At 43.9% G+C, this 25,016-nt stretch overlaps 1 protein-coding gene across 1 annotated transcript in view; it reads right to left on the bottom strand.

Annotated features, from left to right (window-relative positions):
• LOC128834811 (uncharacterized) overlaps positions 1–25,016 on the bottom strand; it is a 46,862-nt gene that overhangs the window by 19,474 nt on the left and 2,372 nt on the right. Inside the window, exons 2-6 of the mRNA XM_054023927.1 lie at positions 24,608–24,823; positions 21,530–21,739; positions 17,689–17,840; positions 15,243–15,405; positions 1,477–1,680 (exon numbers count right to left, since the gene is read on the bottom strand). Coding sequence (XP_053879902.1) covers positions 1,477–1,680; positions 15,243–15,405; positions 17,689–17,840; positions 21,530–21,739; positions 24,608–24,823 — 945 coding nt within the window. The remainder of the gene's footprint in view (positions 1–1,476; positions 1,681–15,242; positions 15,406–17,688; positions 17,841–21,529; positions 21,740–24,607; positions 24,824–25,016) is intronic.

Raw genomic sequence — 25,016 nt, forward strand, 5'->3', positions numbered from 1 at the left:
TCTTTTCACTTACTATGTATATACATCTTCCTACTGTATTTTCCACTCCATGCATCTGATGAAGTGGGTCTTATCCCATGAAAGCTTATGCCCAAATAAACTTGTTAGTCTCTAAGATGCCAAACGTACTCCTCGTTGTTTTTGCTGGTAGAAACTAACATGGTTACAACTCTGAAATCTATTACAATTAACTGTGATTGCCCCAAGCAGGTCTAACTAATGTCTAGCCCCTGCTTTTTACTTTCTCTCCAAGGACAACGGTGATTTAACAGGAACCAAACTGCTCTTTCAAAGCATAGTACATTTATTTAAGGACAAAGGCATACAGAGAAAACATATAAAACAATAAAAAGGTCTTAATCTAAATGCACACTAAAGGTATCAGAAATCACCAATTTTCCGCAGGGTGGAATCTGACAGGTTCAAGTCTTCCAACCTCCCAGCAGGGTTGGGTCCCTACTTGGATCAAAAGTCAGGTCTGCTTGTTGAATAGAAAAGAAAGCCCTGAATCTGTTTAAACTCAGTCTTTAAACCCTAAAGCCTCAGGCTATGTCTACACTACAGCCTATGTCGGCAAAATTTATGTCGCTCAGGGGTATGAATAGTCTCCCCACCAAATGACATAAGTCACACCGACGTTGCTTATGCTGCTTGTGAAGATGAATTTTTTATGCCGACTTGAAAGCTCTCTCCTGTCGGCATAGAGCATCTTCACAAGACACGCTGCAGTGGCACAGCTGTATCAGTACAGCTGTGCCACTTCAGTACTGTACATATAGTCATACCCTTAGTCTCTCAGCCTCTTGAAAATGGGTAAAACCAGTCACTGTCTGTATCCCCAGGGGCCTAAGCCATAAAGATGGACATTTATACAACTGGCTTTGGGATTTTGCATTAATTACCCCATAGTGATTCCAGATTCCACAGGGAACATCCCCAATCAGTTAGGAACAAACAAATACATAAAGCTTATTGATACAAAGATCTCTGAATAGTCCATGAGCCCCTCTCGTCTCACTCATCTCGATATCATGGTCTTTGACGTTTTCAGGCTTTCAAGAGTTTGCTCATATATACAGATAATATTCATAAAATTAAACATAATCGTCTCAAGATAGCTGTGTGTTTGTGTATCTGTCACAGTCACAACAGAAAAAAGAACAGAAAAATCATTCATCTTGAGAGAGAAAACGTATGTATGGCAACATCAGCTTGAAGGAAGGGAGGTTTAATATTTCTCTCCCTACCATTCATTTCTCCAATTTCATCCCTAGTTCTATGAGGAGGGGGCTGTCTCAAGAACTACAGACAGTGGAAATCATTAAAGGACACTTTAATATTGCTAGCAATGCTATTAATAGATAAAGGGCTAAATATTGTTCTTCATATGGATAAAACATATAAATACCAGCATATGCAAAGCATCATTATTTAGGAACACATTCAAATACAACTCCTCTGTATTAGATAACTCACCTGCAAATGGTGGACCAAAACAACTAATTGTGTGGACAGCCATCATAAATCCCCAGGCCACAGGCATTTTCTCTGCTCCCATCAAGTCTAGCGTTAGAACAGGTAAAAGAACATAGTTTCCTGCATCAAAAAATCCCAACAGCGAGCCAAAAGCAATTAGGGAGGGGAAAGTTGTGCACAAAGGAATTGTCAAGTACAACAGCCCTGGAAAACAAAACAAAAACAAAATTGTTAAGGGGGTTTTGGTAGGGCATTTGCTTATACTTCTTATAGATGAAACACCTGTGTTTGAATGGAGCCAGATGAAGGCCATGTTTTCTATAAGTAGTTAGTTATGTAGTCTATCTTACATAACTTGATTATGGATTGACTCTTGGATTTCTTGCTAACGTTAAATTCTCACATAACAGCATCCATAAGTAATGTTTTTTTACCATCTCCAGTTGGCTAGGAGACACCATACCATCCTGGCGAATGCTGATCTAACCTTGGTTATACATGTCTTAGTTACCGGTCTACTGGACAACAGTGCAATATACTGGGCATGAAGTCATCAGCGCTTAGGAAACTTTAACAGCAAAGAATGTTACATCATGTCTTCTCAGCAACACAGGCTATCACAAGCAGATCACACCTGTCCTTTAGTCTCTACATTGGCTTACCATAAAATATCAAATCCAGTTCAAGGTCTAATCCCTACCTTACTTTCAAGGCACTCAATGTCCTGGGCCCAGGATGTCTAAAAGATCACCCACAGCTTTGACACAGCTCCATACCTCTGGTCCAACAGAACTTTCCACCATAATGGTAAAGCTCATCTGTGCGGGGGACAGAACTTTCTCAGGGGCTGGTCCAAGACTGTGGAATGAACTCCCACAGTAAGTAAGGCCTATCACAAACTTCACCATCTTCCCACTCCAAGTGCAAGGGGCGCTTCTGTGATCTTGCCTTTTCCAATATAAATACAGAACATAACATGGACACACACAAAAATAAACCCCTACCACAACAAAACACTCCACTATTCACACAATTCTTGCCATGGCAAGAGAATGAGAGAAAGAACAAACCATATGTAGCAGATGTTAGTCATGTCACTCAATGCACTACTGGAAGAGGCTCATATACTATAGTGATGAAGGCAGTAAACAAACCTGTATAAAAGAGATTTCATAGTTTAAACTTAAGATTGGTGGTGGTTGTAATTGAGCAACCTCAACTGTTATACAATGTAGGATTTTTTGTGTTAGAACATGAACCATATTTTGATATGTATGGTTTGCTTTCTTTATTCAGTTGTGAGTTGTAATGTGGTGCTAAATTTGTTCGCTGTTATTAAATAGCTTGAGTAAATGAGTATTTCTTTATAATGCTATATACTCTCTGATAAGCAGAATAGATCTGAACTAGTATAGCACCTATATTACGTATTTGAACTTAAAAGCTTTGCTAGGAAACAGTGATTCTTTAATGATCTATTTGATACCTGTGGAAAAGTGACTTACAGTCAGAGCATCCCCTTACGGCTAGGTGTGACATTGAAGCGATTTTCTCCGCTACAGTTCTGCAGACCAGCCATCCAGGCCTGCTAGCGGTCCCATTTGCCTTGTGAGTTGGCCCTCTGGCCAGGCCATTCTTGAGACATGCCCCTTTCAAGGTAATTCAGAGTCCAGGTTATAAAACAGGAAAAACCTAAAGTCTAGTAGCCTCTATGCCAGGGCCTTGGCCCCCATCTGGGGTGTGTAATTCCTGACCTCTTTCAATCTGGAAGCCTGTCCGTCTCCTCTTGATCTGGGGGAGAGGTAGGGGAACACAGGCCCAGCCTCTCTTCTGGGTGTCAGGAATCAGGGTCTGCAGTTGATCCTGAGACCAGCTAGCTGTCCCACAGCTGAACACCCTGATCAAACAAATCACCAGATTGACGGAGAAGCATCACAAGACCTGCTCTAAAGCCCAGCAGCAGCACTAAGCCAGTAGTTGCTCAACGCTTATGCCGCAGCTGCGATCATTCCTGTGCAAGCCTTGTTCCCAAGCCTTGCTCCAGCCCAGCTTCTGCCTTGCTCCTTCTGCTGTGCTCCAGTCCATGCCAGCCTTCCTTCTGTGCTTGGTTCCTGACTCCAGCTCTGACCTTCAGCACTGTTCCTGGTCTCTGACTCCAGCTCCAACCACCAGGCCTGACCACCCATGCTTCTGTCTGCGACACAGATTTCCAGCCCAGGGACTATGCTTAGGTGGCTAAGGATTGTTCCTTCAATTCCCCCTCTGCTTCCATGCGCTGTTTTTACCTTTCCCTGATTATCAGTGTCTTCCCCAGGCCTGTGAATGATGTAATTCCCGACATGAAATTGTAGCTGCTTGCCGCTTTTTTCCAGCTGGCTAAAGTGAGGAACTTCTGCAAAGCTGCTGCCCAACCTCTCCAGCAGTAACTGGGCTATATTCCAAAGAGTTCTTCTGGTCCCCCCCAGTATTCCTCCTGGAGCTGGAACTGTGATTCAGGTAGTCCCTTGGTCACCCTCCTCGAGGCAGGAGTCCTCCAGGTCTCCTTCATGGTGCTGGACTTCTGCCACCTATAGGACCTCAGCTGACTGCTCTTTCAACTGGGTCCTTTTCCCCAATTAGTCCCCAGGTTCAGCAGAGTCAGTAAGTCAGTTTCTTCTTTTTCGTGTCTCCCGCCTAGCAGCTAGTAGAAAGAAAACTGTCCACCTGCCAGGGTTTGGCCCTTCTGAATCTGGCTTCTTCTTTTCAAGGTTCCTCCTCCATGACTGGCATGTCTTGCGGATGCAGCAGGATAAAGCTGCCTGAGGCCACAGCTGCTCCTGAACCGCTTCCTGCCTGGTGTAGCATTTGTATCCCATGTCACACACCCTTTATCTGTGTACGCGGGGAATGGTCTGCCTTGCTTGATAGCTTAATTTGTGATGGAATAGAATTTAAACAGACCTAGGCACGCTAAGAAAAAGGTGGGCTGTACAATTAAACACGGTACACTTGTGATCTTTAAAGAACAAAGACAAATATTCCATAGTGCTAGAGACCTTTCATGTATCTGCACACTCATAATTCAGATTAAAGATCTGACATTCTACTCTTTTCTTTGCAACTTTAATACCAAATTATTGATATAAATATTGGGAGTACTATGATTGCGGATCATCCTTAATTTACTTTGACTTTCCGAAGTGGCCAGATTAAGCAAGTGCCCTTCTTAAGAAGATTTCCTTCTTATAATTTTCTTTTATATAAAGAAGTATCTTTACACAAAAATTGTGTATTGTATAAATTGTGTATTGTATTTTTATACAAAAAGTGCTTGAGGAACCTGACTTTGGAAACTGTTTAAAAGACTATTATAATGAAGCTATTTTAATTCATTCACTTCGTGCTCACTTTTCCCCTGGCCAGATGACTGGTACTGCAAAAACCTGGAGAAATTACAGGCTCAAAACTGGAGCAGAATATTAGATTGTGGAAATATAATCCTGTGTCTGAAGCAAAGTTGACATAAATGATCTCCACTAGAGGGCAATTGTGCACTACTCCGAGCGAGCAAAACAGGATGTATGAAAAAAGCAAAGCAAAGTACCTTTAAAAAAAAAAAAAAAAAAAAGGTAACCAGGAAAATAGCCTCTCACTTAAGAAACTTAAGATCAAAAGAACTGAGTGGATCAAAAGCAGCTTTCATCATCTTATCTGGACCATATTGTCTCATGACAGATGAAGCTTTTAAATGTGAAGATTCAAGCCAGACAATTAGGGGCTGCAGTCACACTGTCTTACCTAAAATTGACTTAGAGAGACAAGATGGGTGAAATATGGTCTTTTATTGGACCAAGTTCTGTTGGTGAGAGAGACAAGCTTTTGAGCTACACAGAGCTTGTCTCTTTCACCAACAGAAATTGGTCCAATAAAAGATACTACCTCACCCATCTTGTCTCTCTAATATCCTGGGACCAACATGGCTATAACAACACTGCATAAAATTGACTAAGGCACTTAGAAGCCTACGGCCTGGTCTACACTAGGAGGTTTTGTCGAATTTAGTAGTGTTAAATCGAATTAACCCTGCACCCGTCCACACAACGAAGCTATTTAGTTCGACATAGAGGTCTCTTAAATTCGATTTCTGTACTCCTCCCCAACGAGGGGAGTAGCGCTAAATTCGACATGGCCATGTCGAATTAGGGTAGGTGTGGATGGAAATTGACGCTAATAGCTCCGGGAGCTGTCCCACAGTGCACGACTCTGTTGACACTCTGGACAGCAGTCCGAGCTCGGATGCTCTGACCAGCCACACAGGAAAAGCCCCGGGAAAATTTGAATTCCTTTTCCTGTCTGGCCAGTTTGAATCTCATTTCCTGTTTGGACATCGTGGCGAGCTCAGCAGCACTGGCAAAGATGCAGAGTTCTCCAGCAGAGGTAACCATGCAATCTCAGAATAGAAAGAGGGCCCCAGCATGGACCGATCGGGAAGTCTTGGATCTGATCGCTGTGCGGGGCGATGAGACCGTGCTTTCGGAGCTGTGATCGAAAAGACGGAATGCAAAAATCTACGAGAAGATCTCAAAAGCCATGACAGAGAGAGGATGCAGCCAGGATGCAATTCAGTGCCGCGTGAAAATCAAGGAGCTGAGAGAAGCGTACCAGAAGACCAAAGAGTCAAACGGACGCTCCGGAACCCAGCCCCAGACATGCCGTTTCTACGAGGCACTGCATTCCATTCTAGGTGCGGCCGCCACCACTACCCCACCACTGACCGTGGACTCTGAGGATGGGATATTGTCGACAGCTGCTTCCTCTAAGATGTTAGCGGATGGGGAAGATGAGGAAGGTGAGGAGGACGACAAGGCAGTCGACAGCGCTTACAACGCTGATTTCCCAGACAGCCAGGATCTCTTCATCACCCTCACAGAGATCCCCTACCAACCGTCCCCAGGCGTTAACCCTGATCCTGAATCAGGGGAAGGATCATTCGGTAAGTGTTTTAAACATGTAAACATTTATTTTAAACAGAACAGGAATATTATCAATAGGTTTTTCATGATTTGTTTGCCCTAGACGCTTATTCGTTTTAGTCCTTGGCAGCAAGGCCGGCTTTAGCAAGAGCGGGGCCCGATTCCTGGGGGCGGGGCTTGCTGCAAGCCCCGCCCCCAGGACCCGAGCCGCGCCGCGGGGGTGGGACAAGACGGGGGGACCCGAGCCCCGCCGCGCCGCGGGGGGGACGGGGACACCCGAGCCGTGCCGCGGGGACGGGGGGGGGGACACGGGGGAGCCGCGCCGCAGGGAGGGACGGGGGAGCCAGGCGGTGGGGGCTGCGTGGGGGGGGGGGGATCCGAGCCGCGGAAGCCGCGCCGGGGGGGGGGGGGGGGACCCGAGCCGTGGGGACCGGGCTGGAGCCAAGCCGGGCCAGAGCCGCTGGGGCCTGCGGGAACGGGCCGCGCCTCCCCGGAGCCCTTCTCCCGCCCCCACCACCCCCACCCCAGCTTACCTCGTGCTGCTGGCCCGCCCCTGCTTCATCTCAGACTTCCCACGAATCTCTGATTCGCGGGAAGCAGGGGAGGGGGCAGGGCGTGCAGGGGAGGGGAGGAGGGGGAAGTGAGCTGGGGGCGGGGCGGACAGCTGCAGCGCGGGGCCCTCTTGGCGCGGGGCCCAATTCAGCCGAATCGGCTGAATCGGCCTAAAGTCGGCCCTGCTTGGCAGTGCAGCTACTGGAAAAGAAAGTCTATATGTACGGGGATAAAGCAAAAATCCTCATGGGACATCTCCACGAAGCTCTCCTGGAGGTAATTGGAAAGCCTTTGCATGAGGTTCCTGGGGAGAGCGGCCTTATTGTGTCCTCTGTAGTAGGAAACTTTTCCTTGCCAGGCTATCATCAAGTACTCCGGGATCATTGCCTTGCAGACCATGGCAGCATACGGCCCTGGTTTTTGCTGGCTTTCATGCAGCATGCGTTCTTTCTCGGTCTCCGAAATTCTCAGCAGAGTGATGTCGCTCATGGTGACCTGCTTAGAATTAGGGGAATGTTACTATTGGGACTGCTTGTCTGTTCCTTTACAGAACTCTCACCAGCGGTTCCTTTACAGAACTCTCACCAACGGTGGAGGCGGGAGAGGGGCAGCTTACAGGGATCTTTCGCAGGGACAGCCGCGAGGGGGTAGGAAAGGGGCAGAGTTCATACTTGCCGGATTGCCGGCAGCAGGAACTGGCCAACGATAGGAGCATTGCTTTGAACGTGAAAGGAGGGCACAGCTATAATTTAAGTTTTAAGCAGCCAAAAATCTATGGCTTACCATGTCAGCCTGCTACCCGAATTCCGCTGTCCTGACCCGGTTGTCTGATCTCCACTGCAAGACCCCAGACACTGAATGCGAAGGCCGAAAATTCGACCTTGTCCTGAGTGCGCATGTGATAGGTGTTGTGCATGGTCTTGTTCACAGAGAAAGACTATGTTCATTGTTCACAAAAAATTATCTTTGTGAGGAATTCACTCCCTTTTTCCCATCCCAAAGCCGCGAATGTCTCCCGACCTACCATGCCATCCCCCTCGCAGAGGCTGGTGCAGATTAGGCGGAGAAAGAAAAGGACACGGGACGACATGTTCTCAGAACTTATGGGCTGCTCCCGAGCCGAGTCGGCACAGCAGACCCAGTGGAGGGAGAACGTGTCTCAATACCAGCGAGCACACAGCAAACGGGAGGAGAGGTGGCGGCAGGAAGACCAGCAGGCGACAAATGCTGCTTGGACTAATGAGGGAGCAAACAGACACGCTCCGGCGCCTTGTGGATATTCTGCAGGACCGGCGGCAGGAGGACAGAGCCCCGCTGCAGTCTCTCTCTAACCGCCATCCCCCGCCACAAAATCCCATCCCCCCCTCACCCAAAGTCCCAAGAAGGATGGGCGGCAGGTGCCGTGAAAACTGTCACTCCACCCCTGCAGACTGCTCAAATACCAGAAGGCTCTCATTCCCAAAAATTTGATAAGTCCTTTCCTTCCCGCTTCACCCAAGCCCCCGTCCCAGTTTCATCCCCTAACTGTGTAGTTGTTAATAAAAGATACATTTCTATTAATTACTGTATCCATCATGTTCTTTTAGGGGAGACTGTGTTTGAAGGGGGAGAAGGAGGTTGGTAATTGGAGAGGACAGTCACCTTTACCAGGGTACAGACACGGGGGCAGGTTCAACAGAAGGTCACACACACACATTGCAGTCACTAGGCACCCTGGTCAGTCTGGGAGGTGGTTTTCATGTTCTGGGGGGGAGAGGGCATGTGACTTTGTGGCGGGGGAGGGCAGATAGAGATCTTATGCAGCGGTCCTTGTCCTGGATCACAGAGCCACGCAGCAGGGGATCTGTAACCGTCCTCCCTAGCCACAAAGTCACATAGCCCCCACACACAGAGTCCCGAAAAGGAGGGGTGGCAGGCTCCATTGAAACAACCAGTCCACCACTGCGGACCACTCTATTAGCAGAAGCCTGTCATTCCTCGAGTTTAGAAGCGTTCTTTCCATCAGTACGCCCGCTACCCACCACAGTCTGCGTCCCACTTTCAACACTTTACCATGAAATGCGTAATAAAGAAAACGGTGTCCATTAACAAAGTTCCGTGTCTTATTTTTAAACGTGTGTTGGAAGGGGGGGACGGGACGGGTGAACGGGGTATGTAGCTGGAGAGGATAGTCAACAGTAAGTGGGTAAAGAAACAGGGGCAGGTTCAGCTTCTCTTTAAACAAACTTAATAGTCACAGGTTACCCTGCTCATTGAGGAACCTAGCTTTCAAAGCCTCCTGGCTGAACAGCGCGTCCCGCTGGGCTCTTCTAATCGCACGGCTGTCTGGCTGGGCGTAATCAGCAGCCAGGCTATTCGCCTCAACCTCCCACCCCACCATAAATGTCTCCCCCTTGCTCTCACAGAGATTGTGGAGCACACAGCAAGCTGCAATAACAATGGGGATATTGGTTTCGCTGAGATCAGAGCGAGTCAGTAAGCTTCTCCATCTCCCCTTGAGACGTCCAAAAGCACACTCCACCACCATTCTGCACTTGCTCAGCCAGTAGTTGAAGAGTTCTTTTGCACTATCCAGGGCACCTGTATAGGGCTTCATGAGCCAGGGCATTAGCGGGTAGGCTGGGTCCCCAAGGATCACTATAGGCATCTCCAGATCCCCAACAGTTATTTTGTGGTCCGGGAAGTAAATACCTTCCTGCAGCCGTCTAAACAGACCAGAGTTCCTGAAAACACGAGTGTCATGAACCTTGCCCGGCCATCCTACGTTGATGTTGGTAAAACGTCCCCTATGGTCCACCAGTGCTTTCAGCATCATTGAAAAGTAGCCCTTTCGGTTAATGTACTGGCTGGCCTGGTGGTCCGGTCCCAGGATAGGGATGTGAGTTCCATCTATAGCCCCATCGCAGTTTGGGAATCCCATCGCAGCGAAGCCATCTATGATGACCTGGACGTTTCCAAGGGTCACTACCTTTGAGAGCAGTAGCTCAACGACTGCGTTGGCTACTTGCATCACAGCAACCCCCATGGTAGATTTCCAGACGCCAAAGTGATTCGCAACTGAAGCTGTCTGGCGTTGCAAGCTTCCAGAGGGCTATGGCCACTCGCTTCTGGACAGTCAGGGCTGCTCGCATCCGGGTGTCCTTGCGCTTCAGGGTAGGGGACAGCAACTCACAAAGTTCAAGGAAAGTTCCCTTCCACATACGAAAGTTTCGCAGCCACTGTGATTCATCCCAGACCTGCAGCACTATGCGGTCCCACCAGTCCGTGCTTGTTTCCCAGGCCCAGAATCGCCGTTCCACAGCATCAACATGACCCATTGTCACCATGATGTTCACTGCGCAGGGTCCCGTGCTTTGCGAGAGGTCTTTGCCACTCTCAGACTTCATGTCCTCACCGCGCTGCCGTAGCCTCCTCTCCCGATTTCTCAGCATCTGCCTCTGGAAAAGGTGGATGATAAGCTGCGAGGTGTTGACAACGGCCATAACTGCAGCGATGGTCGCAGCGGGCTCCATGCTCGCAGTGTTGTGGCATCCGCGCTGTCACTCACCAGAAAAGTGCACGAACTGATTGCCCGCCGGCGCTTTCAGGGAGGGAGGGCGGGAGTGACGGTTGGATGACGACAGTTACCCAAAACCACCCTCGACACATTTTTTTCCCCAGCAGGCATTGGGGGCTTGACCCAGAATTCCAATGGGCAGCGGGGACTGCGGGAACTGTGAGATAGCTGCCCACAGTGCACCGCTTCCAATGTCGACGCTTGCCTCGTTAGTGTGGACTCACAATGTCGAATTACTGTCCTTAGTGTGGATACACACGTTCGACTTTGTAATATCGATTCCACATATTCAATTTAAGTACAATCGAAATACTCTCGTAGTGTAGACATACCCTAAGTCTCATTGAAAAGTTATAGGACGTAGAGTCCTAAATTACTTACTCAAATTACTTTTGAACATTTTACCCTGAATTCCTTTAGTGTGTAATCCCTCTGCATGGGTTTCCCATTCCAGAGTGGCTGCACCGGTGTCACTATGATTTGGACTGGAGGCATCTAGGAATCCATCTCTAAATCAAGATTGTGCCTGGAATGCCACCAGGTCAGAAAGGCTATGAAGCTGTCTGTTACCTGAAGCAATGTGAGAGTCCCTGGGATGCTTGCTTTTACTGAGGTCACTGAAGTTGTCTCTTATGAACATATGCCATGGCTACTACTGAATATGTTTGCAGCCATCAGATTCAGTGTTCACAGTATTGTCCTAGCGGTCACCTGTTGGCTTTTGCTTAATATTAATGCCCATCTGGTGATGTCTTGGATACTGTCTGGGCAGGAATATTTGAGCTGTGTCTAACAGGGCTCCTATGTACTCCAATCATCTACTGGAGACAAGATGGGACTTGGGCAGTTTATGATAAACACTAGGGTATCCAATATCCCTGTTGTGTTGGCTTTTTGAATGCTAAGAAGTGCCCTTGACAACCTAATTGTCTAAGTGGGGGAACACATGCACCTACAGTTTGTGCAAATAGGTTACAACTGTGATGGGTTCAGTCACAGAGATCCCCTTGGGACTGTCACCTGACGTGCTGAAATTACCTCTGAGCCTGTTTTCCCTGCCAGTTCGGGACTTCCAGAACCTTGTCTTGTTGAGCCAGACATGCTAGCCTGCTGCAACACAAACCCAGGGTCTGGTCCACACCCCCAAAGCTGCAGACTTAACTGAAAACAGCTCAGCAGGTTATCTGTCTCCAGCACCCAGACGCCACGCTCCCAATGGGATCCAAACCCCAAATAAATCCGTTTTACTCTGTATAAAGCTTATACAGGGTAAATTCATAAATTGTTCGCCCTCTATATCACTGATAGAGAGATATGCATAACTGTTTTCTCCCCCAGGTATTAGTCACTTACTATGGGGTTTATTAATAAACAAAAGTAATTTTATTAAGTATAAAAACTAGGATTTAAATGATTTCAAGTAATAACAGACAGAACAAAATAAGTCACAAAGCAAAATAAAACAAAACATGCGAGTCTAAGCCTAATACATTAAGAAACTGATTACAGGTAACTCACTCTCAAAGATGTTCCAATAAGCTTCTTTCACAGACTAGACTCCTTCCTGGTCTGGGCCCAATCCTTTCCCTTGTACAGTCTTTGTTAGATCCAGCAGACATCTCAGATGGTAAGCAGGGGTTTTCTCATGACTGGCAGCCCCGTTTGTCCGCTCCACCCCCTTTTATAGCTTTAGCACAAGGTGGGAATCTTTTGTCTGTGCTTGTCCCAACCCTCACCTCATCAATGGAAAAGTACAGGGATTAAGATGGATTCCAGTATCACATGACATGGTCATGTCACTGTAAGATCCCTAGTCTCCATTCTTCCTGGGTTGGCCCACATGTACACAGGAAGGTTTGCAGGTAAATAAACCATTTACAACCAATTGTCCTAGTCAATGGGAGCCATCAAGATTCTAGATCACCATTAATGGCCCACACTTCGCATAATTACAATAGGACCTCAGAGTTATACTTCATATTTTTAGCTTCAGATACAAGAATGATACATGCATGCAAACAGGAGGAATATATTCAGTAAGTTATAATCTTTTTTATGATACCTTACAAGAGACCTTTTGCATAAAGCATATTCCAGTTACATCATATTCACACTCATAAGCATATATCCATAAAACATAGGGAGTGCAACATCACAACCATTACTGCCAAACATTTTGTGAAAACATGGTGTCAATGCTACTCCAAAAAGCTAAACATTAGTAATGCTTTTCCTTTACAACAAAAGAGAAACTTCAGGTGCTTGTAAGGTATCCCTATGTTCACATTATCACAATACCTAAGTTCTGTCCTTGACTCCGTGGGTCCAGCGTTTCCTGACGGATTTTTGCTAGCCTCAGAGGCTCACTGTGACCCTCCACATAGCCCTTCTCTCTCTAGAGGCAAGGTCACAGTTTACGGAGCCATTTTCATCGTAAGCCAGCAAGGGAGGTGAGGAGAAACAACCCTCCCTCACACAGTCTCTGTTGTCTCCCAGTATCAGTGATTAATCAGGGAGGGGAGGGGGAAGCCCGGGCCCGCCCTCTACTCCGGGCTCCAGCCCAGGGACCCTAAACTTAGCAGCTATGAAAGCTGACTTTTTGGAAATAGGGCGTGTACAATTCCCTGGGCTACTTCCCCACAGCAGCCCCCACTCAATATCTTCTTCACAATTACCTCAGGGCCTCCTTCCTTGCACCTGATATGGATTCGTACTACTTCGTTCCTCCAACAGCACAGCTCCCTCCTATAGCTCCTGACACCCATACCGCACTAACTGGGAGGCTTTTAACTAGTTCCAGACAGTCCTTGATTGGCTTCAGGTGTCCCAATCAATCAATCTAGCTGTCTCTCCTGCCTTCTAGAAGGATCTTAATTGGCCCCAGGTGTCTTGATTAACCTGGAGCAACTGCCATTTGGTTACCATGGTACCAGGGATTTGTTTAGCCTGGGGCTAACATACCTGTTCCTCACTACTTTACTGTAGCCATCTGGCCTTGCCCCATCACAGTATCCATAATGTCCAGATCTCATAGGCAGTTGTCTTTCTCTAGAAATGGTATAATTGTTCCTAAGATGACCATGTTGCATTTTTCCTTTACCTAATACTGGTTTAGGTTCTCAAGAATCGGAGTGGGCTGGAGCTCTCGTGTCTTTTTGACCATCAGAAAATTATCTGTTATCAAAACTCTTTCCTCTTTAGCACGTTGACATAGGCTTGATGGCTCTCTTTCCAAGAAGAAATGGATATCCTGGAGTATTTATTTCTTAAAATAAGATGCCCAAGAGCACTTATGAGGTGGGAGTAGGGACAGGCAATCTAGAGGATTTTCTGAGAACCTGATCTTGTCACCCTACCAATCAATACTCATCTGTTTGAAGTAACCAAAGGCTATCAGAGATAGCTCACAGTCTGCCTCTGACAGGGAATTCCTGGCAGGGATTAAAAGGAATCAGTTGGCTATATGCTCTGGAATCTTTCAAAAAAGCCTTTGCGTTTTAGAATTTGCTGAAAGGACCCACAGAATCCTCCGAGAACTCCTTTTAAAAGGCTGCTTACTTGGATATTATGCAGAGGTCAGGATTTGGCCCTTAATTTGCCTTTTTCCTTCAAAAAAAAACATGACTGAGATGGCATAGAGTGCAGTTTTCTGTTATGTGTGTATGTGTAGAAAGCTGCTGTGAAGATAACTGCATTATATCAGTATTTGATAAACCATTTTAATATCAAAATATGTATTTTTCATAAAATCTGATCACATCAAAAACAACATTTTAATTCTCTACATTTCCAAGCAACCATTACCTCTTTGTCTTATCAGAGTCAACTTCAGCAGAAGAACAGAACCAATTTTATTCTGCAAATAATATTGTCCTTCCACCTATGCTGTGAAGTAATACCAGACCTCAAAAGTCTTTAACCTATTTCCCCTGTTTCTTCAGACTCAGTTGTCTATTTACAGCATATACTGGCTACCACTGGCTGACAAAGGCATAAGTTAAATAGTTCATGGGTATTCTCCCACAATGCAAAACACTGGAAGGACAGCAGAATTTTTCAGACAAGAGAAATGTAATTCAATGTCGGATTATATCTACTTATTTATTCTCTTTTTGGGATTGCAGCACAATGCTGAACCAAACAAAATGTGAACTGAAAACATATATATTTAGACCAGGATACTGCTACTCTTACTCATGTTAAGTAGTAATTTACTACATATGTAGTCCCACTGATTTCAGTGAGACTATTTGCAAATAAGTTAACTATTCAGTGTGAATAAGCGCAGCAGAATCAGAGTCTAAAAAACTGAATTCTATAGGAACTAATAAATTATTGCATAAAATATATGACACAAACAATAAAAGGACATAAACATACATGCCTGTTTGAAAAGTAAATAGATTTTGCAAAGCTACCATCACATTAGCTACTGAGCAGGAATACAGTAATTTAAGTGCAACACTGATAGAGAAGTATTATGTAACTCCATTCCATTAATTGAGATTCTCCATTCCATTTTATCAGCTTTATGCCAGTGCAACTCCATTTCAGGAGTTGTACTAATGTGAAACTGGTGTAACAAACAAGAGAATCAGGCTGTGCACGTCTAAATACGGTGGAAGGATAAATGGTAGAGACATTCAAATACTCAAAGGCAGTTTTAAAAAAAATTCTTATTTTTACTTGGAAAGGGTAAGACTTACCAACAGACAGTACAGATGCCTGGTTAATATAAAGGCGGTTGATACTTTCTAAATCACATATCTTCCCAAATAGAAGAGAACTAAGCAGGCTGCTTATTCCAATTCCTACCATAATGTATGATGCATCATCCAAAGAAATGCCCAAGTCACCTGCAAGTTTCATCTGTAAATAGAATATCAATTCAATGTATCTATCACAAATGATACAGTGCACATTTGTTAGCTTGTGCAAGTTTAGAGTTTGGCCATTATTTCGAACAATTTGAATTAAAACTCTGCTTAGAAGGAGGTTATCAAAATACTGCATGTTTCGTAGTTTTTAAAATATTTTTTGTCCTCATTGTTTAAACCTCTTGGAAGCTTGAAATTTAACTGTTCTCTTGCTAGCTGTTTTATTTTTTTATTTCATGAGCACACAGGTAAGCTTACCCATGACATAATGTTTGATTTCACTCCAGTTCTGAGAGAGGACTGGCATAATATTTAACATTTATCTAGTGCCTTTCATCCCAAATAATCCCTAAATGTTTCCGATGCTGCAATTTATGTTGAGAAGGGTAGCAACCACCCGGTGTACAGCAGTGGGAAGAGAGAGGTCTAGCTAATGACATCAGAGATTAACCCTTCCTCTTATGAAGAATGTGATGCTCTTATTTGCCCCACAATGTCCACCACTTAGATTATTCCTATATGGGGGGGAAGTGGAAAATCACAAACTGTTCCTTGACAACCTTCTGTCAAGGGGCAGGGTTTCCACCACTGCTCCACCTGGAAGAGTCTAGAAGTTCTACTCCCTAAACTGCAGATCTCAGGTGATCTGCTTGAAATAAGAGGCTTTCATATGGAGAACCCAAGCCTCTGCAGTGCTCTTTAGCCCACCAAACCAATTACAGGACATGCTGCTCAGTGCTCCCCAGCCATGGATGGATTTTTATGGCACTGAGAGGTAGAAGCTGCACAAGTTACTGTTGTGATCAATGAGGCCTTGATCTCAGTTGAGGCCTGTAGGTGCTACTATAATACAAACAATAATAAATAATAATAATGAGTCTAATATTTTCTTCTGAGGTGGAGAGGAAAGGCCTCTGTAAAAACGCTTTAAGATAAGACTCCAGACAAGGGGAAGCAGACTAGAGAACACAACATTGGGGCCATTTATATGGTGCTCCTTGTCCCTTAAGTCAGCGGTTCTCAAAGCCGGTCCACCGCTTGTTCAGGGAAAGCCCCTGGCGGGCCAGGCCGGTTTGTTTACCTGCCACGCCTGCAGGTTCGGCCGATCGTGGCTCCCACTGGCTGCAGTTCATAGAATCATAGAATATCAGGGTTGGAAGGGACCTCAAGAGGTCATCTAGTCCAACCCCCTGCTCAAAGCAGGACCAATTCCCAACTAAATCATCCTAGCCAGGGCTTTGTCAAGCCGGGCCTTAAAAACCTCCAAAGAAGGAGACTCCACCACCTCCCTAGGTAACGCATTCCAGTGTTTCACCACCCTCCTAGTGAAATAGTTTTTCCTAATATCCAACCTGGACCTCCCCCACTGCAACTTGAGACCATTGCTCCTTGTTCTGTCATCTGCCACCACTGAGAACAGCCGAGCTCCATCCTCTTTGGAACCCCCCTTCAGGTAGTTGAAGGCTGCTATCAAATCCCCCCTCATTCTTCTCTTCTGGAGACTAAACAATCCCAGTTCCCTCAGCCTCTCCTCATAAGTCATGTGCTCCAGACCCCTAATCATTTTTGTTGCCCTCCGTTGGACTCTTTCCAATTTTTCCACATCCTTCTTGTAGTGTGGGGCCCAAAACTGGACACAGTATTCCAGATGAGGCCTCACCAATGTCGAATAAAGGGGAATGATCACGTTCCTCGATCTGCTGGCAATGCCCCTACTTATACAGCCCAAAATGCCGTTAGCCTTCTTGGCAACAAGAGCACACTGTTGACTCATATCCACTCATAGTTCACCGCTCCAGGCCAACCGGGGCGGTGGGAAGCGGCAGCCAGCACATCCCTCGGCCCACGCCGCTTCCCGCCGCCGCCATTGGCCTGGAGCGGTGAACCGCAGCCAGTGGGAGCCACGAACCGCAGCCAGTGGGAGCCGCGATCAGCCGAACCTGCGGATGCAGCAGGTTAACAAACCGGCCTGGCCTGCCAGAGGCTTTCCCTGAACAAGTGGCAGACCGGCTTTGAGAACCACTGCCTTAAGTGACATATTGCTATTTTAGATGAAAATGCCATTAAACATCAACTACAGAAGAAGTTTGTCTTAATGAAGTTAGCTTGACTGATACATAACTTTACTAATTAGTATTCAGTCTCTATTTTTTTGACAATAAATTTGTTGCTTTTCTAAACTACAGGTAAACAGTAGAAATTTCAGAAATTTATTTTTTAAAAAAATCACAAATATATATGTCCATTAATCAAAATATAGAAACTACATTCTTACCATATGCACAAAGGGTATGAAGAATCCAAATTTTGCTAATCCAAGAGCACAAACCCATAACTCAAAGATACTATCCTTCCATAAACTCAGATCTACAATAAAACCTCTTAATGTTGATGTCTGAAAGTTTTCAACAACACTTGGATGTCTTCCTTTAAGAAAAAAATAAATAATTAAAATAAAATTATATTTACCATTTACTTACACACATTTTATATAATATAGATATTTTAAGTAGAGCTCTCACTACTAGGACTCAGAAGCTCTTTCATTTTCTTCTTACATGCTGAGAAAAAGAATGTATATATGCAAGTATGGGACAAGCCCACACAAGCCCAATACAGGATAAGTCTGATTTTATAGTGACCAACATACATTATGTCATTTTTGCCCTCGTATATGATCCAAACAACTTGAGGAAAGCAAAATTGTTATGAAGAATCCTACAGAATCATAGAAATGAAGGACCTTGAGACATCATCTAGTCCAGTTCCCTGCACTGAGGCAGGACTAAGTACTATCTAGGCCAGTGGTTCTCAACCTATTTATTATTGTGAGCTGCATATGTGGCTCACAATGTGTTACCTGGGCCACACGTTGAGAACCACAGCAGCCCCCCCAACTCCTCACAGACCCCTATGCCCAGCACCCCAGCCCCCCGCCCAGAGACCCCCTCCACAGAGTGGGGCCAGGAGCAGACCCCACTGCGGGGCTGCGTGGCAGGGCAGCCCTGGTGGCCCCAAATCCCGGCACGCCCCACCGGGCAGGGCAGCTTGGCAACCCTGGACCCCGCCGCACCGGGCAGGGCAGCTCGGCAGCACCCGGACCATGCCAGGCCAGGCAGCAGGGCAGCCAGGACCCTGGACCCAGACCTCGTCGCACCGGCAGGGAAGCCTGGCAGCTCGGACCCTACCACACGGGCCTTACAGCCTTTAGCACACAGCTGGGCCCCAGATGTGTGCTAATTGGGCCGCATGCAGCCTGTGGGTTGAGAACCACCGATCTAGACCATCCCTGACAGTGTTTGTCGAACCTGTTCTTAAAAACCTCCAATGACAATGATTCCACAACCTCCCTGGGTAATTTGTTCCACTGTTTAACTACCATTACAGTTGGGAAATTTTTTCTAATTATCTAACCTATATCTCCCTTGCTGCAGTTTAAGCCCATTACTTCTTGTCTTTTCCTCAGTGGTTAAGGAGAAAAATGTATCATTCTCCTCTTGATGTTTTACATACTTGAAGACTATTATCATGTCCCCTCCCTCAGTCTTCTCTTCTCCAAATTAAACAAATCTTTCCTTATAGGTCATGCTTTCTAGATCTTTAATCATTTTTGTTGCTTTCCATCTGGACTGTCCCCAGTTTGTTCATATCTTTCCCAAAGGGTGGTGCCCAGAACTGGACACAATACTTGCTGCTGAGGCCTTAACAGTGCTGAGTAGGGTGGAAGAATTACTTCTCATGTCTGGCTTTGCACTCCCGCGAATATATCCCAGAACGATGTTCACTTTTTTTCAACAGTATAACACTGCTGACTCATATTTAGTTTCTGGTTCACTGTAACTCCCAGATTCTTTTCTGCAGTACTCCTTCCTAGGCAGTCATTTCCCATTTTGCATTTGTGCAGCTGATTATAAATTTAAGCTCTATGTGCATATCCTGCATTTTCCCCTAGTCGCTAAGTGGCCAAAGAGGATGGGAGTAGAAAACTGAAATTTACTCCTTACTCTAAAAATGGGGAGCATTGCTCTCTACCATCTTCATGTGTTCCCCCAGCCTCCTAACCCACAGTTCCAAGTTCCTCTTAATTTCCCCACCTGGATTGTTACCCTCCATACCCCTCACTCAGTTCAGCAGATGCAACAGCACAATCTGGAGTCAGCAGCAAGTCAGTTTATATTTGTAAACATTTTAAATCATTTTAAAAGTTGTTCAACATACATGTGAAAACAGCTTTGAATAAATATGGCCTTGCTAGAGCTGCAAGTAACAAGAGAAGTGAAGAAACAAGAAAAAAAAAAAAACCTATATCCTGGCACTTGAAAGCACAGGTGCCTCTATGTAGACCATTTCTCTAATCTGGCCCAATATACCATCTCATAAGGGCTGTCTTCAACCTTATGCAAAAATAAAGCAAAACAGTACATAAAGGCTGTTTTGCTTAGCTAGGGAAGAAAGCAAATAGTCCTTAATTACAAGTGTCTTGTAAGCAATACAGAAAGATAATCAGTGATCCATTTCCTTGTTGCTGACTGAGTGAGGACCTGTGCCAGCTTCTTGATTTTGTGTCCTGGCTGGACCGTGCAGAGTTACAGAGAGTGTTCCTGAACTACTAATTGTTATCCCTGCTCTAATGAGCTTCTAGTTAGCACCTTCCCTGCATACAGTATACATCTTTGCAACTGTCCCATTAACCGATCCAAACACACATTTTTCAGAATGTCAAACATAAAAACAAAACAAAGATTATGGTAATATGATGACTCAAATAAAGTTAGGATTTTTTCCAAAATCTCAATGGCAGGGAAAGTTTTAAAATACCATAATTTCAAAAGTTTTTCTGAGTTTTTCCCAACATCCCAGAAACCTGGCAGATGTGGTATGTGAAATTTCAGGGAAACTGTTTTCTTTTAGAGGAATTTGGACAATGAAAATTGGAATTATAAGGGAAAGATCATTTTAACTATTTTAATAGAGCAGCTACCATCTCTCTATTACAATTAAAGAGCTAATACTCATTAGCTTTCAATTTTGCTTTATATATTTAAGCTAAATCTGAAAGCATCCCAGCTCTGAATTTTCTTTCTCCCTCTTTTGCTCACTACAACTATGGATGTTTCTTTCAGACTTAAGTTTCTATTTGAATGTCTAATTTAATTTTTTTTTAATTTAGCCTGGTATTTTCAGAGGAGCCTAAGGGGTTTAGATACCCAAATCCTACTGAATTTCAATGGGATTGAGATACTATATTAGGTTGCTTTGAAAAATCTAAGTTTAAACTGTTAAAGAAAACCAACCACAAACCCAGAAACTCTTTATGAACCACATGTGAGATGGAGAACAAGAGCAACAGACCACAGTTTGAAAGCCTCTTTTTTAACCACTTGAATAGTCTGAAGAGTCAGTAACATTCAAATATAATTCAAGTAACATCCAACAATCAAGAAATTAATCATAAAAGTTAAGCAAGTTATAACATTATGGATCCTAGAGTGAAAATACTTGTGTAAAGCAATCCAAACTGAAAGCATAACTGCCCTCATAGACTGCTGATCTGCAAAACATAAGTTGCTGGCCTCCTTTCGTCTGCGAGAGACGGTGGAAACTGCAGCCTATGCTGTAGATGCTTTGCAATGTCTCATGTGACTGAATAGGCCAATCTGAGATTTGCATGATCTTTGGCAGTTTTTGCAAATGTATGTATCTTGGTTGGGAGCTGCTTGCTTGAAGAGAAAACATAAGAGGAATCTCACATTTCCTATGGTATCACAATTAAATGAAGAGAATTTCCATGAAAAAATGTGAAGCCCCAACATATTTTAGTTCTGACTGTTGTATTGTTACTATCCAGTTTTTAAAATCTGAACACCAAAATTATGACTTCTGTTGGAGTCAACCTAAGTAGACAGTGGGTGAAAAATGAGCAAGGACCTCAAGATTTGCTCAGTGTTAGTACTTTTTCTGTTTCACAAGATTATATCCTCTGTTTCATATTTTCCAGAATTACCCTAGTTAGAAAGCATATCAGTTGATGAAGAATTTTGTGTTTTTATAACAGAAACACAGGAATAACAAAAACTAATCTAATTTTTAACAAAATTTCAAAAAGAGTGACATACGTTTTTCAAGTGGTCTGTATGCAAACCCAGCAAAAATACATATTGTTAGAATTCCACAATACACACGCAGACTAGTTCTCCATCCAAATGCCTTGATTAGGTATCGATGCACCTGATTCTGTACCAGAGTTCCTGCTGCCCCACCAGCCATCACAATCCCAGTTGCAAAGGAACGCTTTGTGGTGAAGTAAAGGCTCACCATTATCAAGCCTATCAAAAACAAATAAAAATGTTAAAAGTTGAAAAGGAAAAAATTGTTTTACATTAAAAAAAATTAAATTCAGCTATTCCCTATCCTCTTCACTCTCGTCAAGGGCAATAGAAGCAACAACCCTCTCAGAAGGAGAGGGCAGGGAGGGACGGGGCATCTTGGCTGAGACAGTGAGGGGGAACCTCACACAGAATGCTCTATTTCAACCACAAGTTGGGATCAATACAGGAATTACTGGTTGAAGCCTGTGTTACACAGAGATCAGACTAACTGATTGTATTGGTCCCTTTGGGCTTAAAATATATGAACAGAAGAGGCCCAAGGGCAGTTTGTGGAGAGGGATACAATGACATCTGAAGCAAGGCTCCATATGCCCAGATAAGCATTAGAACTTTAGGATGTTTCTCAGAATCAACACCAAACTCCAAACATTTGGCATTCTCTTACCATTAGTTTTGTACGTACAGTGATTTTGCAATTGTAATAGTGGCTTTCCTATGTTTTTGCAATGTCATTATGATGAAACATCAGTGTGTATTGTTACAACATCACGATACAATATATATGGTAGACAATGTGGGATTTAGTGGATTTTTTAGTTTAGTCCTCTAGGTCAGTGGTTCTCAACCAGGGGTACATGTACCCCTGGGGGTACGAAGAGGTCTTCCAGGGGGTACATCAACTCATCTAGATATTTGCTAGTTTCACAACAGGCTACATAAAAGGCACTAGCGAAGTCAGTACAAACTAAAATTTCATAAAGATAAAATGAAAAAGTCAGCAATTGTTCAGTAATAGTGTTCTGTGACACTTTTGTATTTTTATGTCTGATTTTGTAAACAAGTAGTTTTTAAGTGAAGTGTAACCTGGGGGTACACAAGACAAATCAGACTCCTGAAACGGGTACAGTAGTCTGGAAAGGTTGAGAACTACTGCTACCTAAAAATTCATCAAAATACACACAAAACACTCTACTGCCTAGAGGGTTGACAACCTTATTTTGTACAGAGCTTCATCTATTAGAATGTTTTGCATGCTGGCAACTATATGCAACCTAATTAAGTCTAGAACAGGAAACAATATTGAAAATTCAACAGGAAATATATTTGTTTCCTGAATAGATTTTTTTCCATTTAAAAATACTAATGCTCTTTGTGAAAAGTCCATGACATTTGTAATCTTTTTCACTTGTAAAACAAAATGAGTACTTATGCTTAATTAACATTACAAAGGAAGGCCTCTATCCACAGAGCTGGTACAGCAGGAATAATATTTTCACCATACTGCCCAATCAATGTGCTTCAACCCTGCCTTTGAAAGACCATCTACATAGGTGAGTGAGGTCATTCAGCCTCTAATCCAATTCCATTTTTGCCTCTCTGCTGAGACTACCAAAAAGCATGCCAATCAGTGTCAGTGCTTGTGAAGTGGACACCTGGGATACATACTGTCAAGGCTAATTACCCACTCTGGCACTTTGAGTGCAGAAGGTGGGGGACCGCAAGGATTCTAAAAATTAATACTGGCTTCTATTAAACTCCTAAGGTTACAGCTTTTTTCTGACCTTGGATTGGTAGATGCTGCCACAATCCAAATGCAGAACCACTTTGAGAGCCCAGGAAGGTGCACTTGGGAATTCCTTCCTGTGGGGTACCCTCAAGCCCTTTAACCCCCCCCCACCCCCCGGGGAAGAGCTGAGAAAGAAAAAAACGGAAGTCAGCTGTTCCCACCAGCTAATTAACCAACATGTGCACAAACCTCTTACAACACAAAAATTCAATTCTGTTCTTTAAAAAGGTACATTTTATTTTAAAAAAAGAAAGAAAATACATCTGGGAACTCAGGCTATTGCTAGATTTTAAAAGAGCAACTACAAGGATTAAGCACCAAGAATAGCTTTCTTGAGGTCTAGCTTAAAGGTTACAAGCAAAACAAAAGCACCTGGGATTAGCACAGAGGAATCCACAAGCCATAAAGAAATAAAAGAGAGAAACCTAATCGTGTCTTCCTAGACATTTCCTGAACTACTTACATATCTGGGCTTTTAAATGAGAAGTTTCTAGGTATGATACTGATGATTTTTTCATACCTGGCCCAAGCTTCTTACAGCATAGCTGCAGCCCTGTCCACCTCTCTCTGGGAGAACAACCCGACAGACAGACAAAAGGGGAGTTTTTTCTTAATTTTAAAAAGTTCTAGCCTTCCCATTGGAAGTGCCCACTCACTTCCTTTTACCTATGCATAGCAGTGAGACTTTTTAACCCTTTACAGGTAGAGCAATTAGAGAACAGCTAGTAAGAGGGATTTTATAGCTACTGGCTGGCTGTCCATAAAAGGGAGCTATCCTACGCGCGCGCACACACACACACAAGTAGATGGTCTGAGAATATCAATACATTTCACATAAACCTGCACAAAACTGTAAAATGTTAATGATTTTTATCAATATTAATATGGATCAAATTTGAAATAGCAGAATAGATAGGAAAGACTTATTTCATTATTAATCCCATAAATCATCTAGTTCCCAAAGCTTTTCAAAAAAATTTTTGTTTATTATAATTTCTCTTGCACACATATAATGATCATTATTATTTTAGAATGGAAAAAAGGAATATCTTAAGAACTGTACTGCCCATCACAAATGCAAGATGCATGCATCCAATTCATATTTTTGAATGAAGAATGTGTTTTCTTCATTAGGTCATGCAACTTTATCCTCCACTTTTTATTTAAGCAATGGAAGGAGGAATTTAAAAACAAACCAAACACTGATATTCGTTAATTTTTTAAATTATTTTGTGTGTAGCTTGCTACATTTTTGCCTAAGATCCTGGTCTACTGGTAAATAAATAAAATCAAGTTACCTGGAGTAGAAGCGAAACTTGATCCTACACCTACTAGGATTCCATGGGTTAAAAACAGAACACGTATATCACCAGCATAAGAGGAACAAACAACACCTAACATGACAACCAGAGCTCCAAATATTGCTACTTTGATGGCTCCATATTTCTGCAAAAGTTTTCCAGAAACGGGACCAAAAATCATAATGAAACCATAACTGACTGATCCAATCCAGGCTGAAAAAGAAAAATATACTTTTGCAATTAAATGCATTAAATAAAACCGTAACAATGACATCAGATTAAGTGCCAGATACTCCACCTCTGTCAGTTGTCATAGTCAATGCATGTATGCTGACATTTTTACCAGTTGAGGATGTACATACTTACTACTTCCAAGGTATACTTGTACTTCTATCATCAAATACTG

The sequence above is a fragment of the Malaclemys terrapin genome, chromosome 3 (assembly GCF_027887155.1).
Source record: "Malaclemys terrapin pileata isolate rMalTer1 chromosome 3, rMalTer1.hap1, whole genome shotgun sequence".
NCBI classification, from domain to species: domain Eukaryota; kingdom Metazoa; phylum Chordata; order Testudines; family Emydidae; genus Malaclemys; species Malaclemys terrapin.